Genomic DNA, 23410 nt, shown 5'->3' with positions numbered 1-23410 from the left:
TAGCTGCTTTCTTAGTTCTGAGGGTATCAGGGGAGGCTTGATGAATACACAGGTGTATCACATATTTTATCAGTAAAATTTGGTGTGATTTCATGTACAAAGTAAATTTCACAAATATTTGAATTTGTACTACACATTCTGTTTTGAACTTGTAATGGCCAGAGCCATGGTGATGGGTAACTGCTAGAGATACCACAATTCCATCAGGAAGTTGAACTGATTTTTTTCAAGGTCACAGGGCATTGAGTTGTTTTGATTTGGTTTGAATTACTTTGTGCCTGATAATTTCTTCTGACATGGTTATTTAAAATCTACAATTGCCAATTAATTATCCACAAACTTCTCTTGCTATCAAGATATTAAATCAGAAGAGATGGCTATGCTTTAAATATTCTGTCTTCTAAGTTTCCCATTTAAAATAAATGTGAAAATCGCATGTTATTTCTTAGGGAGTAAGGCTATGTGGAATCACAGAACACTCAAAACTCAAACTAATTCTTGGAAATAAAATTGCATATATTTCTTGCAAAAAACTTGGTTGTTTTTCTTTTTACTGGTTGTGTATGGCCTTGGGTAAATTAGAATCTTTAGGCTCTGATTTTCTTATATGCAAAGTGGGGATAGATCGAGCTACTTCTCTGGGTAGTTGCCAAGAATAAAGTACTATGTCTGCCACATAATAGACACTCCATAAATGGGTGTTTCTCCTTGACTAATTTTGTTTTCACTGGCTGTGTGGAAAAACTATGGGAACACATCACTCAATTGACCCATTCCAAGGGCTTTGGGAAGTAAGGGCAAAAATTTTTTGAAAAGCATCATCAGTACTGTTGGTTGGGGCCAGTTCTCTCCCCCCAATATAAAGCTAATTTTATTTGTAGAATATTTAATATACTACAATGTGCTCCAAGTTTAACTACTTTCAGGAACATTCTTAATGACTAAATCAAATTAAGCAGAAGCTCTAGGCATATGATACAAGCAATCTCTTCACCAAAATTGCATTTCCTATGGTTAAGGAGGAAGTGTGCTCAGTTAAGCACTTATATATATGCTACAAGTAAAAAAAGTGTAAAATTACAAGGAAAAAAATCCTTAGAAATAAAGTCCATATCAGACTGTGGACTGAGCATATAATCCAGAAAATATGTTTAACAGGTGCTGCTCCATTGACTCCTGGAATCTCCATATATAACCTGCATCACCCAATTACATTTGAAGGAGGAAAAGAATAGGTGTGTCATGGCTCTGTTGATTCAGACAACACAGCACCGTTGTTGTTGTTGTGGTTTTTTTTTTTTTGGAATTTGTTCTTATTTTATTAAAGTAATAGGTACACTTAAGTTTAAGGGATGAATTTTATTGAGGTGTTTACAGTACATTACAAGGGTTTCATCCAACAATTATAAATATTAGTTTGCTGGTACTGGTCTTTGAACTCAGGGCCTTGCTCTTGCTCAGCTTTGCTTCCTTAACTGAGACTCTATCACTTGAGCTACTCTGTGCCAGCTGGACATTTTCCTCGTTAATTGGAGATGGAATCTTATGTTCTTTTCTACCTGGCCAGGCTTGGAACCAATATCTGCTAGATTTCATTCTCTGGAGTGGTTAATATTGCAGGTACCACTGGAGCCACTGGAGCTTGGCTAGTAATTGTTATTTTATTTATTAATTTATTTATTATGCTGTTCCTGGGATTTGGACTCAGGGCCTCCTGCTCTCATTCAACTTGCTCAGCTTTGCATGTTCAGCTAACACTCTACTACTTGAGCCATGCCTCCCTCTACTTAGGCTTTTGGATGGTTAATTTGAGACAGACTGTCACAGATATTTTTATCCAGGCTGGCTTTGATCTGAGTTCCTCCAGGCTTTAGTCTCTTGAAAAGCATGGACCACAGGTGCTCTGCTAACATCAGTACAATGTTATAGTAAATAAAGAAGACAACAAAGTTTTCCTCATAGCTATGTTCAGGTAATAGTTAAATTAAATATTTATTAGGTGATGAATGACATGGTGAATAAAGCGTTTATGGGGCTGTTGTAGTTTTTAAGTGTGAGGATAGGAAGGAAATAATGAAGGTCAGAGTAGAAAATAATGGCATGGGGCACAGAAAAAACTGATAAAGGAAAAAAAAAACAATTTCCTTGAAAAACAATCAACAAACTCAGAAAACCTGTAGGATAGATTAAGAGAGAGAAAATGGAAATTGCTAATATCAGGAATTTAAATAAAGGGATTAATTGTAACTCCTGAGGCCTTCAGACCTCCAAGAATCACTACAAAAATTTCAAAACTTGGTGAAATGAGCATTTCTTTAAAAAGTGCAAACTTTTGTTTCTTTAAAGAAATAAAACTTGCTAGCACAAGTGTCTCATGCTTGTAATCCTAGCTACTCAGGAGGCTGACATCTGAGGATCATGGTTCAAAGACAGCCTGGACAAAAGTAAAAAAAAAAGAAAAAGAAAAAAAAAGCTGGAAGTAGAACTGCTGCTCAAGGAGTAGAGAACAAGGTTTGAAAAATAACAAAAGCAACAAAGAAGTTCAGGGACAGTGCCTAGGCCCTGAGTTCAAACCCCAGGTGTGGGACAAATGAGGGGAGAGAGACAGACACAGAGACAGAGGTAAAACTTGCAACTAATTTCTAAAAAGAAAATTCTATACCCAGTTTCACAATTGAATTCTACCAAACATTCAAAGGAAGAATTAGTGATAATTCTATACAGCTTCTTCCAGGAAAGGAAGTGATACATTTATGCAACTTTTTCCAGGAAAGGAAATCAGAAAGTAAGAAAAAAAGGAAGGAAGGAAGGAAGGAAAGAAGGAAGGATTGGAAAGAAAACTAGAGATGAATTTCTCTTTAAAAAATCACATTTCTGGGCTGGGAAGGTGGCTCAGTGGTAGTGCGCTTGCCTTGCATGCATGAGGCCCTGGGTTCGATTCCTCAGCATCCCATAAGCAAAAAGAAAAAAAGCCGGAAGTGGCGCTGTGGCTCAAGTGGTAGAGCGCTAGCCTTGAGCTGAAGAACTGAGGGACAGTGCCCAGGCCCAGAGTTCAGGCCCCATGACCGGACCCAAAAAATAAAAAAATCACATCTCTCTTTTCTCCCTGAACTCAGTAATTTCTCACTGGACTAAAAAACCTCAAAGAATCCAAATGTTGGCATTTTCTAGAACCTGCCACAACACTTGGCACTGAAAATAAATTGTTTTACTTCCCTTATGGATGGCCACTCTGTTAGCTTTCTGTCACTATAATAAAATACTTGAGAGAATGAACATACACAAAAGGGAATGGTTTATTATTATTTATTATTTATTATGAATTATGTAGATTCAGAGGTTCTAGCCTATTACTACATGGAACCCTTTGTTTTTAAACCTCTGTTGGGAGGTGCTGTTTGGCAATACAGACAGTAATGGCAGAGCAACCTGCATATTTCATGGCCAGAATGCAAAACAAAGAAAGAACTGTGATCTCTTTCAGCCATGCCTCAATGTCTCTAGGATCTCTCTTAAAGTTACCACTGCATTCCAACAGCACTATCCTAGGAACAGAATTCTAAGGAGATATTCAATATCCAAATTATAGTAGCCAATCTTAGCTCTACATGAAAAAGAGAGCAATATTGGGCATTTCCATGTGAAACTCAAGCCATATGTCCCTCTGACCTTCTTTAAGATGCTTCTCTGCCAGATATGCAGAGAAGAAGTTTCTGCTAATCCTTTTTACCACATATTCAGGCCTGCACTGGGTACCCTGTGTTGACACATTCCCAATTACATGGTTCATGGGCATGAGAGAAAGGTATGGCCATTTAGATAAATGGAAAAAGAGTATTCCAGGCAGATGGAAGAGAAATGGGAAGACCAAGACAAGATAAGAGTGTGCTTAGTCCTTTGGAGGAACATCAGAAGGAAATGAATGAGCCTGCAGGGGCATTAAACATGGGCCACAGTAGCAGGAGAAAAGATCAGTGAATTTATAGATTCAGAGCAGTCATGAAAGTAGGTTTTGTGCAGAATTGTAAAGACTGGCTTTCATTCTGAATGGAAATCAGTATAGGGTTTTAGGTATGATAGACAAGATCTGACGTATTTTTAACAAGATCTTTCTATTCACTGTGTTGGAATAGAAAGTCAAAGTAGATGAAAGATTTAGGAAAATATTCTGCACTGTGTTTCTAGTGAGAAAGGACAATGACCTAGACAAACTGGTAGCAATAGATATGACAAAAGAGATAAAAGTTGCTGGGTAACTGTGTTCACACCAGGCAGTTCTGGAGGCTGAGATCCGGAAGATCACTGTTCAAAGCCAGCCCAGGTAGGTAAATCCATGAGCCTCTTATCTCCAATTAATCACAAAAAGCCAGAAGTGGAGCTGTAGCTCAAGTAATACAGTGCTAGTTTTGAGCATAAAACAACAACAACAACAACAACAACAAAAACCCTTAAGGACAGCATCCAGGCCCTGAGTTCAAGCCTCAGGACCAAAAAATGAATAAATAAAATAAAGTGATTAAATTGTGAATTTGGATGGTCCCTGACAAAGTGGTTCAAATGAAAATTTCTTGACTTTACAGAGGTTTAACGTGATAGGATTAGAGCTGTAATCCTAGCTACTCTAGCTACTCTAACTACTCTAGCTGAGATCTGAGAACTGCAGTTCAAAGTCAGCCAGAGCAGGAAAGTTTGTGAGACTTTTATCTCCAACAAACCACCAGAAAACCAGAAGTGGTGCTGTGTCTCAAGTGGTAGAGCACTCACCTTGAGCTGAAGAGCTCAGGGACCATGCCCAGGACCAGAGTCCAAGCCTCCAAAATTACAACAAAAAATATAAAGGTCAATTTTGTAAATTAAAACATAACACATCATTTTATTACCACAGATTAGCAAAAATATTTAGGTTTGGCAATGGTAAAAATTAACAGGAGCTCTAAAAACAGTTGATGAGAATATGAAATGATAGTTACTTTGAAGGATGTCTAATAAAAGTAATGATGTGCATATTTTCTGACATAACAATTTCTCTTTTAGCTCATGTGTTACTAGAAATGTTGATTTCAATAGAAAAGAAGGTAATAACTTAGTATCTATCAGCAGCAAAAAAAGAAATTAATCCAACGCTTTGGTTGGAATGGTTGAAGTAGATATATATGTATCAAAAACATCATATTGAGACAGTCAGTTTTAGAATAATATAGGGTCATGTCTACATAACATATATACATATTTATAAAACATAGTCTACATTGAACATATGTGGCAAACATATAGAATGTGCCAAGGAATTAGGAAGAGGAAAGAGAACAGGATTAAGACTCCAACCTGAATTTCTAAAACCTTTAAGTGTGATGCATGTAGATGATTTGAAGGAGCCGAATGGTGGAGACACAGACGACTTCATCGTTGGCTGCAATCGATGGCAGGCTTGTTTAAGCCAAAAGGATCTATTACAGAAAGTTGGGAAGCACATTGGATCTTGGAGATAATTTGGATTTGTTGACAGATAGCATTTGAAGCCAAAGTGGATATCCTTAACAGAAAGTGCGGCAGGAATCAGCTTTGGAGGTGCACCTGTGCTGCGGGCTTTATCGAGGGACAGAGGCAGAGGAACGGGAGAATGGCTTGAAGGTATGTGAGAGTGCTCCATGCTTGCTTCCGTGCTAGCTGGCTTTGGTAACATCCCATGAGGTTGTGGGATCCAGAAGTCAAGCATCAGCTTTCATGTTTCAAAAGGGAGAAAACTGAAGTTCAGCATTTTGAAGGTCTTGATCTATGACTGAGTCAGGTCCTGGGGCTCTAAATCTCATGTTCTTATCATGCTGGCTTTGCTCTGTATTCCTCTGCATGGGATAGGCGTGGCTTGGCTTCCAAAGCTTATGGGTCAGGAAACTATTAAAATTCCCTTACTGTTCTCATTTACTAGGCAGTATGTGATGAAGAGAAAGTATGAGATGTGAGGAAAGAACACTCATGGTGATCGCATGTCCAAAAGCTGTTGATTTTTTTTAATGTATATTAAAAATATATATAATATATATGTTTATATATATATTACTGGGGCTTGAACTCAGGACCTCATATTTTCACTTGGCTTTTTTGCTCAAGGCTAGTGATCTGCCACAGCTTCCATTTTCAGCTTTTCTGGCTAATTGGAAATAGTTTCTTAGACTTTATCTGTCTGAGCTATGAACTGTTATCCCTGGAGCTCAGCCTCCTGAGAAGCTAGGGCATGTAGTTAGCCATGGGCATCCAGTTGATTTTTAAGCAAGTTATTTACTTTCTTTACTCTATGCCTAAAACTCCATTCTGAGTCCTGTCCATAGATTATCTCAAGATTCACAGTGATATCATGGAATAGGAACCAGTATAAATCCATCTTAATGATTATTAAACTGAGGCCTTAAAGTAATTTTTTCCAGTGCTACACTCTTAGAAAACGTGTACTGAGATTTAAGCTGAAGTCTCTCTGGACTGGGCACTTGGCCTGTCTTATCTACTTGAAATAGAGTCTAGACCAAAGAAAGCTACTGATATCTAGACCTTTATACTCTCCAAGTGGAGTTGTTGAGGCTTAATCATTCCTACTGTAAACAAGGAGAATGGACCTGGTGAATGTTACATGAATGAAAGATGGACCATTCCCAAGGAAATGTACTGTTTTGGAAAAATTTGGAAATAATTGTAGGGTTTGGATGTTAGGCATAGTTCTAATAATGCAAAAGAGTCAATGTGCACTTATAGATTCTCCTGATTTTACAATCCCCTTCCTCCCCCCCCCCCCCAAAAAAAACCCAGCATTATTTGTGGAAGAGATATATGCCATTAAGCTTGGAGTGTCTACTGTGCCAGTAGGGACTGGGGTAGTGAGCAAAGCAGGCCAGACTTTGGTCCTCACAAGGCTGATAGTTTAGATAATGTTATACTAGAGTTGGCCTTATAGTTATGAGTTTGGACCTGTGGAGTCTTTTGATATTGAGGGTGGCGATAGGGAGTAGAAAATTCTATGTAGCCTCCAAGAATATGAACAACCTCTATAATGCTGAAGCATTTGTGCCCTTCTTTGCTAAAGCATTCAGATTTATTTTTAGGTATCCAAACCCCTTGAATAAAGCAATGCAGCTTTGTTCAGACATAAGCTCTGATGATTCTAAAACATCACTTTGTGGAAGATGTATATATGTATTTATATGCACAAGTATATGCATTGATGTCTATATATTTTTTTGCAGAGTCCCTCTAGGAAATCATGCCCCAAATTTACTTTTCATCAAATCCTAGGCTGTGTTGCTGCTGATCAAGGAAAGTTACTTTGAGAACCACTACTGACCTAAATTGATCTCATTGATTTCATGCCCCTTGCTAGGTTCTGGCCATGCCATGAGCATGCAAAGTGATTCTGGTCAGTATGAGTAGTCATTTGAGGGAGACTCCTAGGAAAGTTCTCCTGTTGTTAACTGGGACACACAGGAGACAAAGGCAGTATCTTTATCATCTTTGCAGCTTACTGTGTTGCAACCACATGAAGTGAAACCTAGGAGAAACACCTGAGAAACAGCTGAGTGTGGTGGAACACAAAGACAGCAACTTTGTAGATGTCCTACAGCTCTGCTTTTTGAGATGTACAAAACAATCAATGTCTTTATTGTTTCAGCCTTATAGATCTTTTTTAAAGGCAGCAAAACATTCCTGATTGCTAGATCTACTGCTTCCTGTAGTTGAATGATGGTCTCATTATTCGAGGTCAGTAGTTAATGCTCAGGAAGGAGTCTATAAGGGCTATTGGTATTTTTTTAAATTTTATTTTGTTGTAAAGATGCTGTACAGAGAGGGCTATTGGTATTAACTTGCCCTTGCCCTTTGGGGATTGTTCCTGAGGAAGGGAGAGGTCAACATCCAAGATCAGTGAGCCCATAAAGATTTTGTGTGTTTTATTAATGACCCTCTGGAGAAGAATTTCATTTCTCTAGCTCACATGCACACACCATGCATATACCATGCACGCACATACTTAAGGTTGACTCCAATCATGGCACTAAGTTTCTGGCCCTAAAAGGGCTATTTTTGTCTTTTTAAAGAATTATTAATTAGTTGGACAAAGAGCTTTCAATCCCATAATTCAGGTTACGAGTACAATATTATTAATTAATGTCATCACTCTCATCATTCTCCCCCATTTCTCCCCTGCCATTCCTAACCTCAAATTTCATAGTTCAAGTTTTACATAGTGTACATTAAACATAATAATCTTATTTGCTCATCTTTCCTTCCTCTATTCGTGTGTCCCCTCTTCTCCCTCCCCACAGAAACAGTTTCCACTTTCTGGTATTCATTTTCATAAACAGTCCATTAGTTGTTTAAAGGACAACTAACAGTTCACTAGTTATTACACGCAAATGTGTAATAATGAAATATACCACCATTAAGTTTGTTTGTGTATGGATGCATACAGCCTTGCATATGTTACTGTGTATGCTTGTATTTTAGATCTAACCTCCACATAAAAGAGAAAACATGTGCCATTTGTCTCTCTAAACCTGACTTAGCCTAGTTTTTCCTAGGTTCATTCATTTACATGAAAATGATAAATTATTCTTTTTGATAGATAAGTAAAATTCCATTTTATATATGCACCACCCTTTCTTGACCTACTCATCCATTTTAGGGCATCTGGGAGGTTTCCATAACTTGGCTATTATGAATTGAGAAGCAATAAACATGGATGTACAAGAGTCTTTACTGTATTCTGACTTGTAATTCTCTGGATAGAAGCCCAAGAGTAGGAAGTGGCACTATAGCTCAACTGGTAGAGCACTCACCTTGAGAAGAGCTGAGGGACAGCAATCAGGCCCAGAGTTCAAGCCCCACAACCAACAACAACAAAAAGAAAGAAAGAAAGAAAGAAAAAAAGGGAGAAGCCCAAGAGTAGTGCTGGATGATAGGGAAGTTCTGTTTAGTTTTTTTGAGAAATTTCTAAATTGCCTTTTAGAGTAGTTGTACACATATGCACATATGCTTAAATTGACTCAAATCATGGCACTAAATTTCTGGCCTTAAAAGGACTATTGTGTGTGTGTGTGTGTGTGCGTGTGTATATGTGTGCTGATACTAGGGACTGAACTCAAGTCCTGGGAATTTTTTTGCTCAAGGCTGGCTCTCTACCACTTAAGTCACACTTCTACTTCTGGCTTTTTCTTGGTTAATTAGAGACAAGAATCGCATGGACTTTTCTACCCAAGCTGGTTTTGATCCATAATTCTCAGATCTTAGCCATCTAAGTAGCTAGGATTATAGACACGAGCTACCAGCACCCAGCCATTTTTATCCTGACAGATCTTCCTGCTTATACTTGAAAAAAGAAGTTCATTCCAAGGTGGACTTCTATTTGACTAGTGGGTTTGAGTCTTACAGTTCTGTGCTTTCCCTGACAGGATGTCATGTTCCATTCTTAGCAGTTCTCATTCTTTAAAACTGCTATGGATGGACTAAACTTAGCAGGGCTCTTGATTTAAAAGAAATCTGAACTGTAAAAATGACTATTTGTGGGGCTGGGAAGGTGGCTCAGTGGTAGAGTGCTTGCCTTGCATGCATGAGGCCCTGGGTTCGATTCCTCAGCACCACATAAGCAAAAAGAAAAAAGCCGGAAGTGGCGCTGTGGCTCAAGTGGTAGAGTGCTAGCCTTGAGCTGAAGAGCTGAGGGACAGTGCCCAGGCCCAGAGTTCAGGCCCCACGACCGGACCCCCCAAAAAATTACTATTTGTGCATTATTATCCATTTTATTTTGAGTTTTCATATTTAGAATCTCAACTGACCTTTAAATTTCCGGGGAAGCTGGGCACTGGTGGCTCATACCTATAATCCTAGCTATTCAGGAGGTTAAGATCTGAGGATCATGGTTTGAAGCCAGACCAAGCAAGAAAGTTCATGTGATTCTTATCTCCATTAAGAACCTGGAAGTACAGCTGTGACTCAAGTGATAGAGTACTTGTCTTTAGCAATAAAGCTCAGGGAAAACTGGCCTAGCACCAGCATAAAACAAAAAAACAAAGCAATCAAACAAACAATATCCTGGGAGGTTAGTAGGGTGGCTTGAATACGTTTTCAGATTGTATAATTGGAACAGACCAAAATTATATTCATTTCACAGATTAAGATTCAGGAAAAAAAGTTATCATACTTAATAGAGTGCCAAAGATATATTCCCATAATAACTATTATGGGAAGTATTTTTTAATTTTTTATTTGCTTTAAAAATTTTATTTTTTATTATTTACTTATTTTATTTATTTTATTTTTACCTTTTATTTTACTATTGTTTACTATTATTTTGTTATTTTTCTTTTATTTTTACTTTCATATTACTTTTTACTATTATTTACTTATTTCATTTTGAAGATTTAGAAGAACTAAGTTATTGAAAAGAGTGCTGGTGGGGGGGGCAGGGAGGATTGGGTGGGGGGCGGGGGGAGGATGGGAAGGGATGGGAAGGGGAAACAAAGGAGGAGGTTACAATGCTTGATAAGGAATGTACTCATTATCTTGCCCATGTAATTGTAACCCCTCTGTACAGTATTTTCACAATAAAAAAAAGAGTGTATAAACATAATAGAGAAAACTTTGCTTTAGAGATGATTTGCTTTATCAAGGGAGATCGCAGGCCTATGGAAGTAGTTCTGTTTTTCCTTGCCAAGATTCACTTTGGGTTCTATGTTCTTTCCCTGGTCTAGTAATCATCTTTCACCTCACCATCTCTGCTGAAATACTCTTGATAAGTTACCAGTTACCTCTCTTCATGCTGTACTCCTAACTTTGCCTCCTCCTCTCACATTTCTTGATTTTCCCACAAAGTTTTCTGAGCTTGCTATTCTTTAATGTTTGTTCTTACCTGAGTTCCCTTTTTGACTCTCTTTACTTCACCCAGTCAGTATACTACTAGATTTAGCCAAATCCATTACCTCATTGCTCTCTCCTGAGCTGTATTCACCAACCAGACCTTTCTACCTGGTGAATCACTAGCACCAAACCCATCACACAGGCTGAACCCACATATTTTCCCAACTAACTTTGCTATTGTAGTCTCTTACCTTCCTAGACATCTACTTTGTTATGTATAAAAAAATAATCTGAGGCTTTTCTCTTCCTTCATTTTAATCCTGACATCAAACTGATTACTTCCTAAAGAATGCATATCCAGTAGAACAGTAGCTCACACTTTTAACATCTTCTACTCAAGACATGGAGAGCAGGAGGATTGCAGTTTGAGGCTAAATTTGGCAAAAGTTAGCATGATTCATTCTCAATAAACAAGTTAGAGTGATGGTTCATGCCTGTAGTCTCAGTTACTTGGAGCCATAGGTAGGAGACTGTGGTCCAGACTAGACCCTATTTGAAAAATAACTAAAGATAAGAAGCTCCAGGGGAGCTGGCACAGAATAGGCCTGAGAACCCATGGAATAGAACAGAAGACCCAGGAATGAACCCATAGACTAATATCCACCTAATATTTGATAAGGGAGCTCCAAACCCAAGAAAGATAGCCTCTTCAATGAATGATGCTGGCAGAATTTGCTATACATGTGCAGAAAAAAAATTGGCTAAATCCTATATATCACCCTGTACCAGAACTAATTCCAAGTGGATCAAAGACCTCAATGTAAAGCCAAATACCATGAAAATATTACAGGAAGGGATAGGGGAAACACTAGAGCTCCTAGGCATGGGTTGAAACTTCCTAAGATCCAGAATCACAATAAATCAAAGAGACTGGATAAATGGGGTTGTGTCAAACTGAAGAGTTCTGCATAGCAAACGACATAGTTAGCATGATAAATAGCCCACAGAATGGGAAAAGATTTTTACCAGCTATGCATCAGACAAGGGTCTCATATCTAAAATAAACTTAGAATTCAAAAAATTACCCCCCAAAAACAAATCCTCAGGAAACAACTCAATTAATAAATGAACTAAAGACTGAGAGACTTCTCAGAAGAAGTAAGAATGGCCAATAGACACATGAAGAAATGTTCAACATCTTTGGATAGAAAATAAATGTAAATCAAAACAACATTGAGATTTTACCTCTCCCCAGTCAGAATGGCCATTATCAAGAGAACTAACAATAACAGATGCTAGCAGGTATGTGACTAAAAGGGAATGCTACTCCAGTGTTGGTGGGAATGTAAAGTTGTTCTACCACTCTGAAAAGCAGTATGGAGGTTCTTCAAAAGACTAAAACATAGAGCTTCTCTATGACCTAGCAATTCCCCTTCTGGGCATTTATCCACAAATAATGCCACACTAAAGCTACCAGCACAACCATGTTTATTACAGTACTATTTACTATAACCGAGCTATGTGATCAACCCATATGTTTCTCAGTGGAACAAATGGGTGAGAAAGAATGATACTGCACCATTCATAAGGAAATGTAAAGACTTATATTAAGTGAAGAAGCCAAATCAAAAGATACATAGGTTGCATTGTTTCCCTCATTTGTAGCAATTAGAAGGTCCCTAAAAATCTACAAGTAGATACAATGGATGGTAAAAAAAAAAAAAAAAAAAAACTACACTTGGACATGATAAATTTAATAGAACTCTAAATGTTCACACAGTGAGACCAAAGGAGGATATTCTTAGGGGAGGATCACAAAGGCTCAATAGCTATGTGCATATGATCACATAAAATGATGTTTTTTGAAATGGACTCCACGAAAAGGAAACAAGAAGGCTTTTTTGTTATTTTTCTTTTTTCTTTTTCCACCTTTGTCGTTGTTTTGATTTCTGTACCTTTTGCCTTATATGTAAGTTTATCTGTTTTAGGGAGGTTGGCAGGCATAGAAATGGTGGGACAAAGGGTGAACAAATGCAGTAGTGATACTAGACACTATGTTGAAAATAAATTATATAACTTGTGTGGGAGTGGGGTAAGGAGGGAAAAACCTGTGAGAAAACAAAGGAAGAGGTGACACTGTTCAAAAAGAAATGTGCGCATCACCTGACTTTTGTAACTGTAACCACTCTGTACATCACTTTTACAATATGCACAAATAAATAAATAAATGAATAAATAAAACAAAAAAAACGTTTTACAAAGTGCCAGGGGAATAGCTCAGTGGTAAATGCTTTGTGCTTACCTAGCAAGCTGTGAATTCAATCCCCAGCACAACAAAAATAACTAAAAATATATCCCATGTCCTCATCCCTTTTCTACTCTTGCCATAAATAAAGTCAGGCCATGATTATCTGTAAAACCCTCTTGATTAGTTTTGTCTCTAGTCTTATACCCTCCAATCTATTCTTAATATGCTGTGTGAAGATCTTTCCAAGTTTGGCTGTTCTGAGTCTATCTTTTCGTTAGGCACTGGATTCCTGATTTATTCTCATTTTATTTTTTATTCTCATTCCCCTTCTTCTCTTTTCCCACCTGATGTTCTGGGTTGAGTCAACGCTTCATAGTTTTCTGAACCAGCTACCCTTTCACATGTTCATCTCCTAGGTTCTCTTCTTGGGAAAGGCAGAGAAGGCCCTGGGAGGTGGCTATTGAGTTGGGACTTGCAGGATGAGCAGATGCAAGGGATACCCAAGGTGCTTGATAACAAGGAGTTCGTATTATATGGGGGAGGCAGTTGATATACAACTACAGTACTTTGTGATATGATATATGAGAAGTATTTACAAATGGGAATAGAAAGGCAGCAAAGATCCTTGACTCTGATCAAATCTTTTCAACTCAGTTAGGTGTCTTAGTCTATTCATATTGCTTTATGTCTTAGTCTACCCATGCTGCTTTAACAAAATATCTCCAGGTAGAAATAAATGAATAACATACATTTGTTTTAGTTACAGTTCTGAAGTTTCGGAAATCCAGGACCAAAGTGCTGGCAGATTTCATGTGTGATGAGGACCTTCAGAAGGCCTGATTTCCAGCATATACAGGTACTTTGAACAAGAGTGCTCTCTGGGGAGTACTCATCCCCTTTAATGAGGGCCTCATTATTATGACTTAGTCATGTCCTTCCAAACCACTTCCAATTACTACTAGACTAGAGATTATGTTCCAATATATACCTTTTGGGGAATCACATTCAGGTCAAAACACTGAGTTATCTGCATTTACAAAGTATTTAACTGGGAAAACCTTTCCAAAACATTAGACATATAAATGTTGCAAAGTAAGTCCAGTTGATTTTGAAACAGTCAATGTATCAGGAACAATGAAATGTATCAGGATGTCGGGGAGCCAACCTGAAGATAGGATGGTCTTTATAAATTAATCTCCTGAGATCTTCTCTCTCTCTCGTTCTCTTTCTTTCCTCTCTCTCTCTTTCTCTCTCCACCCCCCCCCCCACACACACACAGAGCCAGTACTGAGGTCAGAACTCAAGGCTTGGACCTTGCTCTGCTTCCTTATTGGGCTGGTGCTCCTGTCATGCCCTCAGCCTGGCTTTTTACTGAGTATTTTTACTGGGTATTTTGAAGATGGAATCTCCTAGACTTTTCTGCCTAGGCTGACTTTCAACCACAATACCATGGATTTTAGCTTCCATAATAGGTAGGATTGCAGGTATGAGCCACAGATGCCGGTTCCTACCTCTTCATTTTCTCTTAAGTAATCTTTAGTTCCTGTGTATGTCCTTCATTTCAGTCAGTATTATATAGCTGCCAAGCTAGGCAACCTGAGAGCCATCCTAGATTCTTAATTCAATCTATAAACTTTTCAATTTCATTTCCTAAATATAATCTAATTATATTTATTTCTGCTTTGCCACAACCCAGTCCGTCTCAAGAGTGGTTGACCTACTGGCTGACCCAGTGGTCAGTGAGGTAGAGACTCTATGGGATGCTTTCTCCTGTGATTTGGAAATGATGGAAAAAATCTATTACCAAATATTTTGAGTATTCCCCCAGTCTGTCGGCCCCAGACATCACTCCTCTGAATATACTCCAAAACGATAGACAGAAGAATTTAATACAGGTAATGCTTTTCCTTCCATTTACACTATCATAAATTACAAAGTATTGTTCACTTCACAAAATAAAACTGTTTCCAGATAATCTTTGACAGTATCAAGAAGTACGTAAACTACAACAAAACAAAACTGTACAGTTGGGAGGAGCACTGAGAAGAGGACCAGGGAGAACCAGTTTGAGATCCAGATGCAGCACAGGCCAATGGCAGGGCCAAGGAGGGGCATCTTCCCAGGAAACAACTCACTTTGGTCCTCTTTTTATTCCATCTGACACACAGCAATTCTCTTCTATCCACTCCAAAGCAAGACGGGTAATTACATGAATCATTTCAGACAATCATTTCAGACACTGCAGTTGAATTTTAAAAAGAAATAGAAGGTTTACAATTTTCAATGTTTTAAATAGTTCACTTATGTTACAAAATATAGAAATCTTGGTGTGAAAGGCTCATGCTAAGATAAATATAACCAACAGGATGAAACTATAGTAATAAAATCATATTTAATTATTATTTCCCATACAGAGAGACTTTTTTATTAAGGAGGAACACATATTTGGTAAAAATCAACATTATTCATTCTTACTTTAAAAAATAGGTTTGTTTCTAAAATGAAAACAAACAAAAAATCCACAATTATTCTGCAGGTTCATTGCATTGACACAGAAACATGACAAGAGGAAACAAGAATCCCATGTGCCATTACTATAACTCACAGGTCCTGGCTGGGAAGAAAAGAGGAAGAGGAAAAGTGCTATCAAAAAAACAAACAAACATGGCCCAGATACATCCAGTGTTCTCTAATCATTTCAAGATGACCACATTCTGCATGTTCTAGGTGACTCACTCATCATAGGGGAAAGCTGCGAATAATTCTATGATATCCTTTGGGAATTCTCAACACATTTATGAAAAGAAAATTTGTATCAGGCCATTCTCTAATTGCTATGAATGTATGCTGAACAATAGCAGAATGCAAGTGCTTAAGAGCAAAAGCTGTCCAAAAAGCTAGTACATATATGGGAAGTAAAAATCTCATGGAAAAGCACTGGTAAGGATGAGAGGTATGTTCAAGATACTACTGCATTTGTGGTCAGCATTTTCTGGGCATCACAGCAAGAATGCAGGACAAAGAATGCAGGGTATAATCAATCAATGCACTGCATTGAATTCTATTTGCTCAAATAAAATAACATTCTTGCAGCCAACATAAAAATACATTTTACAATATAGGTTTCATTTAACATTTAACATATAGAATTGTCTTCTTTGTGTAAGCGAAAAATGTCTAACAGTATCAAGTACCTTTCTGAATTAAGTTCCCTTTTGTTACTGATAAGACTGAAGCTTAATGGTCTACATTGTTTAATAAGTTAAAGAAAGATTTATTAATCACTCTTCCAGCAAAACAGACATACATACGAGGCACAGCAAAAGACCCAAGGCCAGGGGTTTTCCCACCCTAGCCCTTGTTCTCACATGGGGGTGGGGGGTGGGGCATGACTGAGACCTGGCTCCCAACTCTGCAATCCACTGTGGTCCAGGAAATTCTGTCACTTGTTTAAAAAACAAGTGTAAGAAACGTTTTTATTTCTTTTGCTCTATCAGCTTGGAGAGGGCGAGGGCCTTTCCATGATAGATTAGAACAAAACATCTTCATTTTCTATTAAAATCTGCACGATAAGCTTCTGGTACCGCATGTCATGGAGCGTGGTGAGGGTGCTGTCCTCGGGAGGCCTCATCAGCGTGGGCCCAAACACTATCCCCAGATTTTCTGCATTCATGAAATTGTCCTTTTCATTCATAGTCACCCTGCAAAACAAACATGGGCACTGACACACGATGTAGACTTGTAGCTGGATTTACATGCTGACTCTGTATTTAGGTCTGAAAAGCAAATTGAGAAGCACAACCACAGAAAGTGTGTGTGTAAGGTTGGGTGTTTGTGTGGCAGTCCTAAGGTTTGCACTGAGAGCCGGGACTCTGTCCCTGCGTTTGTTTTTTGTTTTTGCAGAAGCTAGCACCATACCACTGAGTCACAGCTTACTTTTCTGGCTGTGTCTTCTTTTTTATTTCTGTGGTGACTAATTGGTGATAAACTCAGGGACTTTCCTGTTCGGCTGGCTTTGAACTGTGACCCTCAGATCTTAACCTCCTATGTAGCTAGTATTAGGACCACCGGGTCCTGGCTAGAAAGTTGTTTTTTTTTTTTTAAACCATTTATCAAAGCGGTTTATGAATAAAACGAGTCTTGATCAATGTCACCCCTTTCAACATTTTCACCCATCCATCCCAACCTACCGCTTTCTGTCACTTTTCTTAATTTTGTAGGGTCTACATTGAATTCTTGACTGTATTCTCCTTTTTCTTTCCTCTTCATTTGTCTATCCATCTCCTCTTGACCATACCGCACCCCTTTTCAAGTGCCCATTTCTTGGTGTTTATTTTGTGGAAGTTTGACTTTGTCTTTCTAAGGAATTACACTAAGTTCTGCTTTGAGTCTAACATATTTCAGTTTCTACACGTCATTATACACTTGCATACCACCCAATGTATTTACTTCTATGTTTATAAACTAATTCTGGCTTCTAATATGGGAAAACATGCAACCTTTGTCCCTGCACCTGACATTTCACTTAGTATAATTTCTCCAGGTTCGTCCCTTTCTTTGCAAACAGTATGATTATTTTTGAAAATGCAATTTTCAGATTTGTTTTTCCTTTTAAGTTATTAACATTGACTTTACCTAGTGGGTGAAGTGGAGCTAAATGTGGAAATTAACATGGTGAAGTGGAAATAAAAGTGGAGCTAATAGTTAAGGAAATTGGTTTGGAAGGGCAGAACGTGATTAGCTGGCCTATGGTAACTTCATGAGTTTTCTATGGCTGTCTGGTTTTCTTTTCTACATCCTATTGGCTATAACACTGAAGAGGGCAGCTGAGAGGAGGCTTCCTTGTGATGGCAGGGCTGGTGCCAGGAGAGAAAGGTAGCTTTTAGAATGGGCTATCGTGAGTTTAGGAAGAGCCAGCCCATTATCATTGGAAGGAAAACACATTTTTATGAGTTACATGTCGGAATCTATGATCATCCTAGATCTAAGCAACAATCTTACAAGCCAGGAAAACAGAAAGCTAGGTACCTAGTGTTGGTTTTCATTTATTTTAAAGACATTTCTTACGAGTCTTCATAAAGCACAGAAATGGCCACCCAGATGTTCAAAGGTCAAATTATTCAGAAGTCAATTTATTAATCTCATTAAGAATGTACAGTGGAACAAAATGCAAGGTTTAAGGAGAAGTGTCTAAAGCTAGAAGCACCAATGTTCCATAGCATCCAAAATGTCTCACACACTTGGACAAAGATGGTATAGTGTGTGGTAGGTACTTTCCAAGTTGGCCCTCAATAATCCTTACCTGAGAATATGAGTAGTAAGGATTGTTACTTACTTCTAACAAATACAGTAACAACAAAGGCAATAGGATGTTATGGGTTTAGGTTCCAAAAGGTATCTTTCATTTTGGGTGCTCTTGTGTGCTAGGAGGGAAGCTGTCTATGAAGGTCCCCACATGGCAAGAACTGCAGGTTGCTTCTAGCAAATAAGTCAATGAGGAAGTGAGCTGGTGAGCACAGCAGTCTTTGAAAAACTGTATCTGCTAGCTACCTGGCAGAAAGCCTGAAATTTCATTATAGACCTTGAGTCAGAAGTTTCTAGCTAATCCACATAGATGACAGTACATTTTTCTTGTTTTAAAGTTTTAGGACAATTTGTTGCTTGGAGACAAAAACATAAAATAAAACCTCATGTATAAAGAGCAATAGAGATTATGGTGGGACTATGCGCTCCCAAAAGGCAGCTGGGCCCAGAAGACTGGGCTTGGGGTACACAGTAGGAGGGCCATGGCTAGTATGGTAAAAAATGGTAGTATGGAGGCATTGTGAACAGAAAGGATAGTTAAAACTGAATGTGGACTCCTTTTCTTTTTGTCAGTTGTGGGATTTGAACTCAAGGCTTGGCATTTTTGCTCAAGGCTAGCACTCTACCACTTAGAGCCACCGTGCCACTTCTGGTTTTCTGGTGGTTAATTAGATATAAGAGTCTCACAGACTTTCCTGCCCGGGCTGACTTTGAACCATGATCCTCAGATCTCAGCCTCCTGAGTAGCTAGGATTACAAGCATGAGACACCAGTGCCTGGCTGAGTGTGGACTCTTGACTAACTTCCCTGGTTCTCAATCTTAGATTTATCTGTCTGAATTACCCATTCCTGTCCCTAAATGTCAGTCATCTCAGGGGGTAACCCTATGTCTCTAACAGTAGCTATCTCTTAGGGATAGTAATTGGGAATTGCATGGAGCAGATATGGCACAGACTTTGGATTCCAGAAGCTAAGACTAGGGCTGGAAAGGGCAGTACAGTTCACTTTAAATTAAATTTTACTTGGTGGTTGGGGGGGCAGTGCTACTGGGTTTGAGTTCAGAACCTCCAACTTTGTAGGCAGGTGCTCTATGACTTGGGCCATGCCCCTTTCCCTTAGCATACTTTTAAAAAAGTGTCTTATCCCCTCTTGAAAAAAGAGAGGAATGTGTCAACTTTTGCTAATGCATTCCGGCCCCACAGGTCAGTCGGTGAGGGAGATGTTGACTTACTTCTTGAGGTGGATCATTAGGTATCGCAAGGTCTCATAGTGGGCAGGAGGCAGCAGCAGCAACACTTCGTGAACCGCTTCCAACCTCTCATCAGCATTGGAGATTTCTGTAGCAAGCACGGTGAACACATGTTAGTGACAACTGTGACATTCAAGTTTCCAGAACATAAAAAGAGGCCTGTTTTGTTTGTCTTAGACACAAAGCAGAAGAGTTTAAAATTCATACAGTTTCAGGTACTATTTCCCCTGATCCTGTATCCTGCCTCCTTCCAGAAAGACATGGAGCTCAAGTATTATTACCACATGCTGACTCACTGTCTGTGATGTAGGTGGCTGAAGGCTGGATGATTCTTCATCCTGCAGGAATTGGCACAGGTGCAGAGTGTGCCTGATCCTGCTTTGTTTTTTTAAACAATTGTATTTTATTATCCCTAAGGAGTTGTTTCAATTCAACCTGTCAGTTTATGAGTACAATGCATCTCGATCAGTGTCACCCTTTTATTATTCTCCCCCACCTCTCCAACCCCACCCATCCTTTCAATTTTCCTATTTCCATTTTCACAGACACGACTGAAAAGCATGACTACATTAGCCCACCCTTTTCTCCATTCATCTCTGTCTGGTTGACATTCTCCTGCCCCCAAGAAAATATATTCCAGTTTCCTGGCATTCATTTTGTTAAACTGTTCATTCATTTATTTTGTTCACCTGTGAGTTGGTTGTGTTAGTTGTCCTTCTGAACACTGGATTTGCTGAAATCTCATTATCTCACTCTAATTTCAACTATACTACCTGTGGTACCCTTGAAGCTGTCTTTATTTAATGTGTTTTAGTTTGTTTGTGCAATGCAAGCACATTGCTACATGGAACAGGTAACTATGCCTATATTAAAGGTACTTTTCACCAAAGTGGTGGTGGAGTTAACTCTACCCAGGTGAGAAACAGATACATTAACACAGGAGGACATGTGTACGGATTTTGAATTTCCTTTTAATCTCCACTTTTTTTTTTTTTTTTTTTTGCTAGTCGTGGGGCCTGAACTCTGGGCCTGGGTTCTGCCCCTCAGCTCTTCAGTTCAAGGCTAGTGCTCTACCACTTGAGCCACAGAGCCAATTCCAGCCTTTTCTGCTTATATAAGAAATCAAACCCAGGGCCTCATGCATGCAAGGCAAGCACTCTACCACTGAGCCACCTTCCCAGTCCCCGGATTTTGAATTTCTGATATTGGAACTCGAAAAAAGCCCATCCCTCCTGAGTGAAAAGCACCCAGCAACTAGAATCTCCCTAGGGCCATCAGAACCCAAGGAAGAATTTTTTTTTAACTACTGACTTATTACTACGGAAACATTCATGCTTTCTCAGTAAACACCATAATATCCCTACTGCACTGGTTCTTTTATACAAGGGCGATGAGGAAGGACAGAGCAGTCTGGGCCCCAGCTTCTACCTGAAGATTTGGCTTTGTATAAGTTCAGCTCACCTGGTAACCTTGGCCCAATTTACTATTGATTACACAGGTGTACCCTCACTTGGCAAAACAAGCACTCATTCAATCATTAAAACAGTTCCGAGTTTAAATTTTCTTGATCAAAAGCATTATATGGAAAACGTTGGGTAGTAGTAGTTCTCTGTACTTACTTGCTGCTTCTATAAATTTGGAATAGGTATCGTATGTGATGACAGGGATGGGTAAGTCTCTGAAATACAGTTTCAGGGCTCCAGTGATGATGTTGATGTCTGGATAAATACTGGCAGATATATCTGCCTTTTCACCATCTGAAACATAGTTTATGATCCAGGTTCTAATTAAGATTGTATTTCACCAAGTTAGAGCATGCACAGCAAGAAAATAGATATCCAATAGTGAATGTTCCCTGACAAGTCTTAGCTAAATCTTTTTTTGGCTTCTAATAACAGTGAGGCACAGGAGGTAACAGAAAGGAGTCTGGTAAGAGAGGGGTAGGATCTGAGGTAAAGACAACAGGGTAATGAAATTTAACACAGTTTTTTTTTGGGGGGGGAGGGGAGGTCCAAGACCTTAGCAATTTGATAAAAAGAAGTTTCACGCATAATTCATATTACAGATTCAAACAATGACCATGGAATAAAAAGGAATCAAGAAGTTCTACTGACTCTATTAGTATTCTTTGGCCTCAAAGACATACACAAAATAATTGTGAATGCCTTCAGTTTCTTTTGATTCTTGCAGATTTCCTGAAGTGTCTTTGAACTTGACTTTCCCCTCATGGCTCCTGGGAATTTAATCTAGGAGGCTTTGACTTTGCCTCATATATAAGTAAGACTGTATGTCTTGGTACTTTATTTTATAAACATTCTTAAGATATCTTCTGACTTTTTATTTTACCATTAGTAAATGCTACTCTATTTTAATTATCAAAGAGTATATGAGACTTTTCAAAGAAAATCTTCAATCAAATGGGGACTGTCAATAACTTTTATATGGAGAATTAAAAGGATAAATGTCTCAACAGTTCATTTATTTATTTTTATTGCACTGCAGTCTGAACTCAGCAACTTGGACTATTGCTTGAGCCACACCTCCTGCCCCTACATTTGGTTTTGAAGCTAAAAACAATGCTGTGAATGTGCAGAAAACAGTAAGAGCAAAGCAGGTAAGAAATACCAACCCAGTTACTTAGATATTTAGTAAAAAAAGTTATTGAAACTTTACATATGCCTATGCTTTCATGGTTTAACTATGGTGCCTCAAAAACAAAGAGACACCACCTTTACATAGGACTGGAAAGAAGGAACGTAAGACACACAGCAATGATTACTAGGTGAAAAGAGGGCATGGTGCCACACACAAAAAACTTGTTGGAAAAGGAAATGAAGTTCAGGCCATCTTGTGGTGATCAGGGAGACTTCATGAAAGATAAAGGACTTCTGACTAAAAGGTGTTTTCCAGACAAAGATGTGTATACGTTGCAGATGGACAATGTAGGACACGACTCTTCCTTAGGACAGTTATGAAGGTGCATTTCAGGACTGTTGAAGTATAACAGGAATGAGGAGCCAGATAAGCCTGAACTAACAGGGAAAGCCGCATCATTAGAGACTGCATCCCATGCAGTAGGTTATTGGTTCCTTCCCTGGACTGGTTCCATTAGAATGTCTTGGCAAATTCATTAGAAACTCATATTCTTGGGCTCCTCCACCTTTCTGAGTGAGTCCTCAGGTTTGGGCCCTGACAATCCATATTTTATTAGGTTCTTCGGGTTGGTTTATAGTTGACCTAAGAGATTCTAGACACTGGAGAATGGGTGTCACAGTGACAAAGAACACAGGAATTACTTCCTCAACTCCACTGGTTTAGTGCTAGAGACCTTCCCATCCCCTTGCTCCTTTCTTTGGAGCTTTGAGAGAAGGTCTTCAGGATGGGATTCTGAAATGAGGATACAGAATGCACTGTGGGCTGGTTACTCATTCTACTCATCTACCAGTGTGTGTGTGTGTGTGTGTGTGTGTGTGTGTGTGTGTGTGTGTGTGTGTGTGTGTGTGTGTGTATGTGTGTGTGTGTACACATTCACACATGCCTGTCCTGAAGCTTGAGCACACAGCCTTATGTTCCTGTTCAGCTTTTTTGCTCAAGACTGGTGCTCTACCACTTGATTTACACCTCTGCTTCCAGATTTTTACTGGTTAGTTGGAGATAAAAGTCTCACAGCTTTTTTTTTTTGGCCAGGACAGGCTTCAAATTGCAATTCCTAGATATTAGCTTCCTGATTTGTGAGGATTACAGGTGTGAGCCACCAGTACCTGGCTTTATGAGTC

General features: G+C 38.8%; 1 protein-coding gene across 1 annotated transcript in view; it reads right to left on the bottom strand.

Annotated features, from left to right (window-relative positions):
• Window positions 1-15738: 15738 nt before the first annotated feature.
• Chn2 (chimerin 2) overlaps window positions 15739-23410 on the bottom strand; it is a 328228-nt gene continuing 320556 nt past the window's right edge. The window contains exons 11-13 of the mRNA XM_042685079.1: window positions 21254-21391; window positions 19617-19722; window positions 15739-16782 (exon numbers count right to left, since the gene is read on the bottom strand). Coding sequence (XP_042541013.1) covers window positions 16611-16782; window positions 19617-19722; window positions 21254-21391 — 416 coding nt within the window. The 3' untranslated portion in view covers window positions 15739-16610. The remainder of the gene's footprint in view (window positions 16783-19616; window positions 19723-21253; window positions 21392-23410) is intronic.

The sequence above is a fragment of the Dipodomys spectabilis genome, unplaced genomic scaffold (assembly GCF_019054845.1).
Source record: "Dipodomys spectabilis isolate Male_0828 unplaced genomic scaffold, ASM1905484v1 ptg000092l, whole genome shotgun sequence".
NCBI lineage: Eukaryota > Metazoa > Chordata > Mammalia > Rodentia > Heteromyidae > Dipodomys > Dipodomys spectabilis.
Note: the sequence above shows the minus strand (reverse complement) of the source record. Positions and strands in the feature narration are given on the sequence as shown.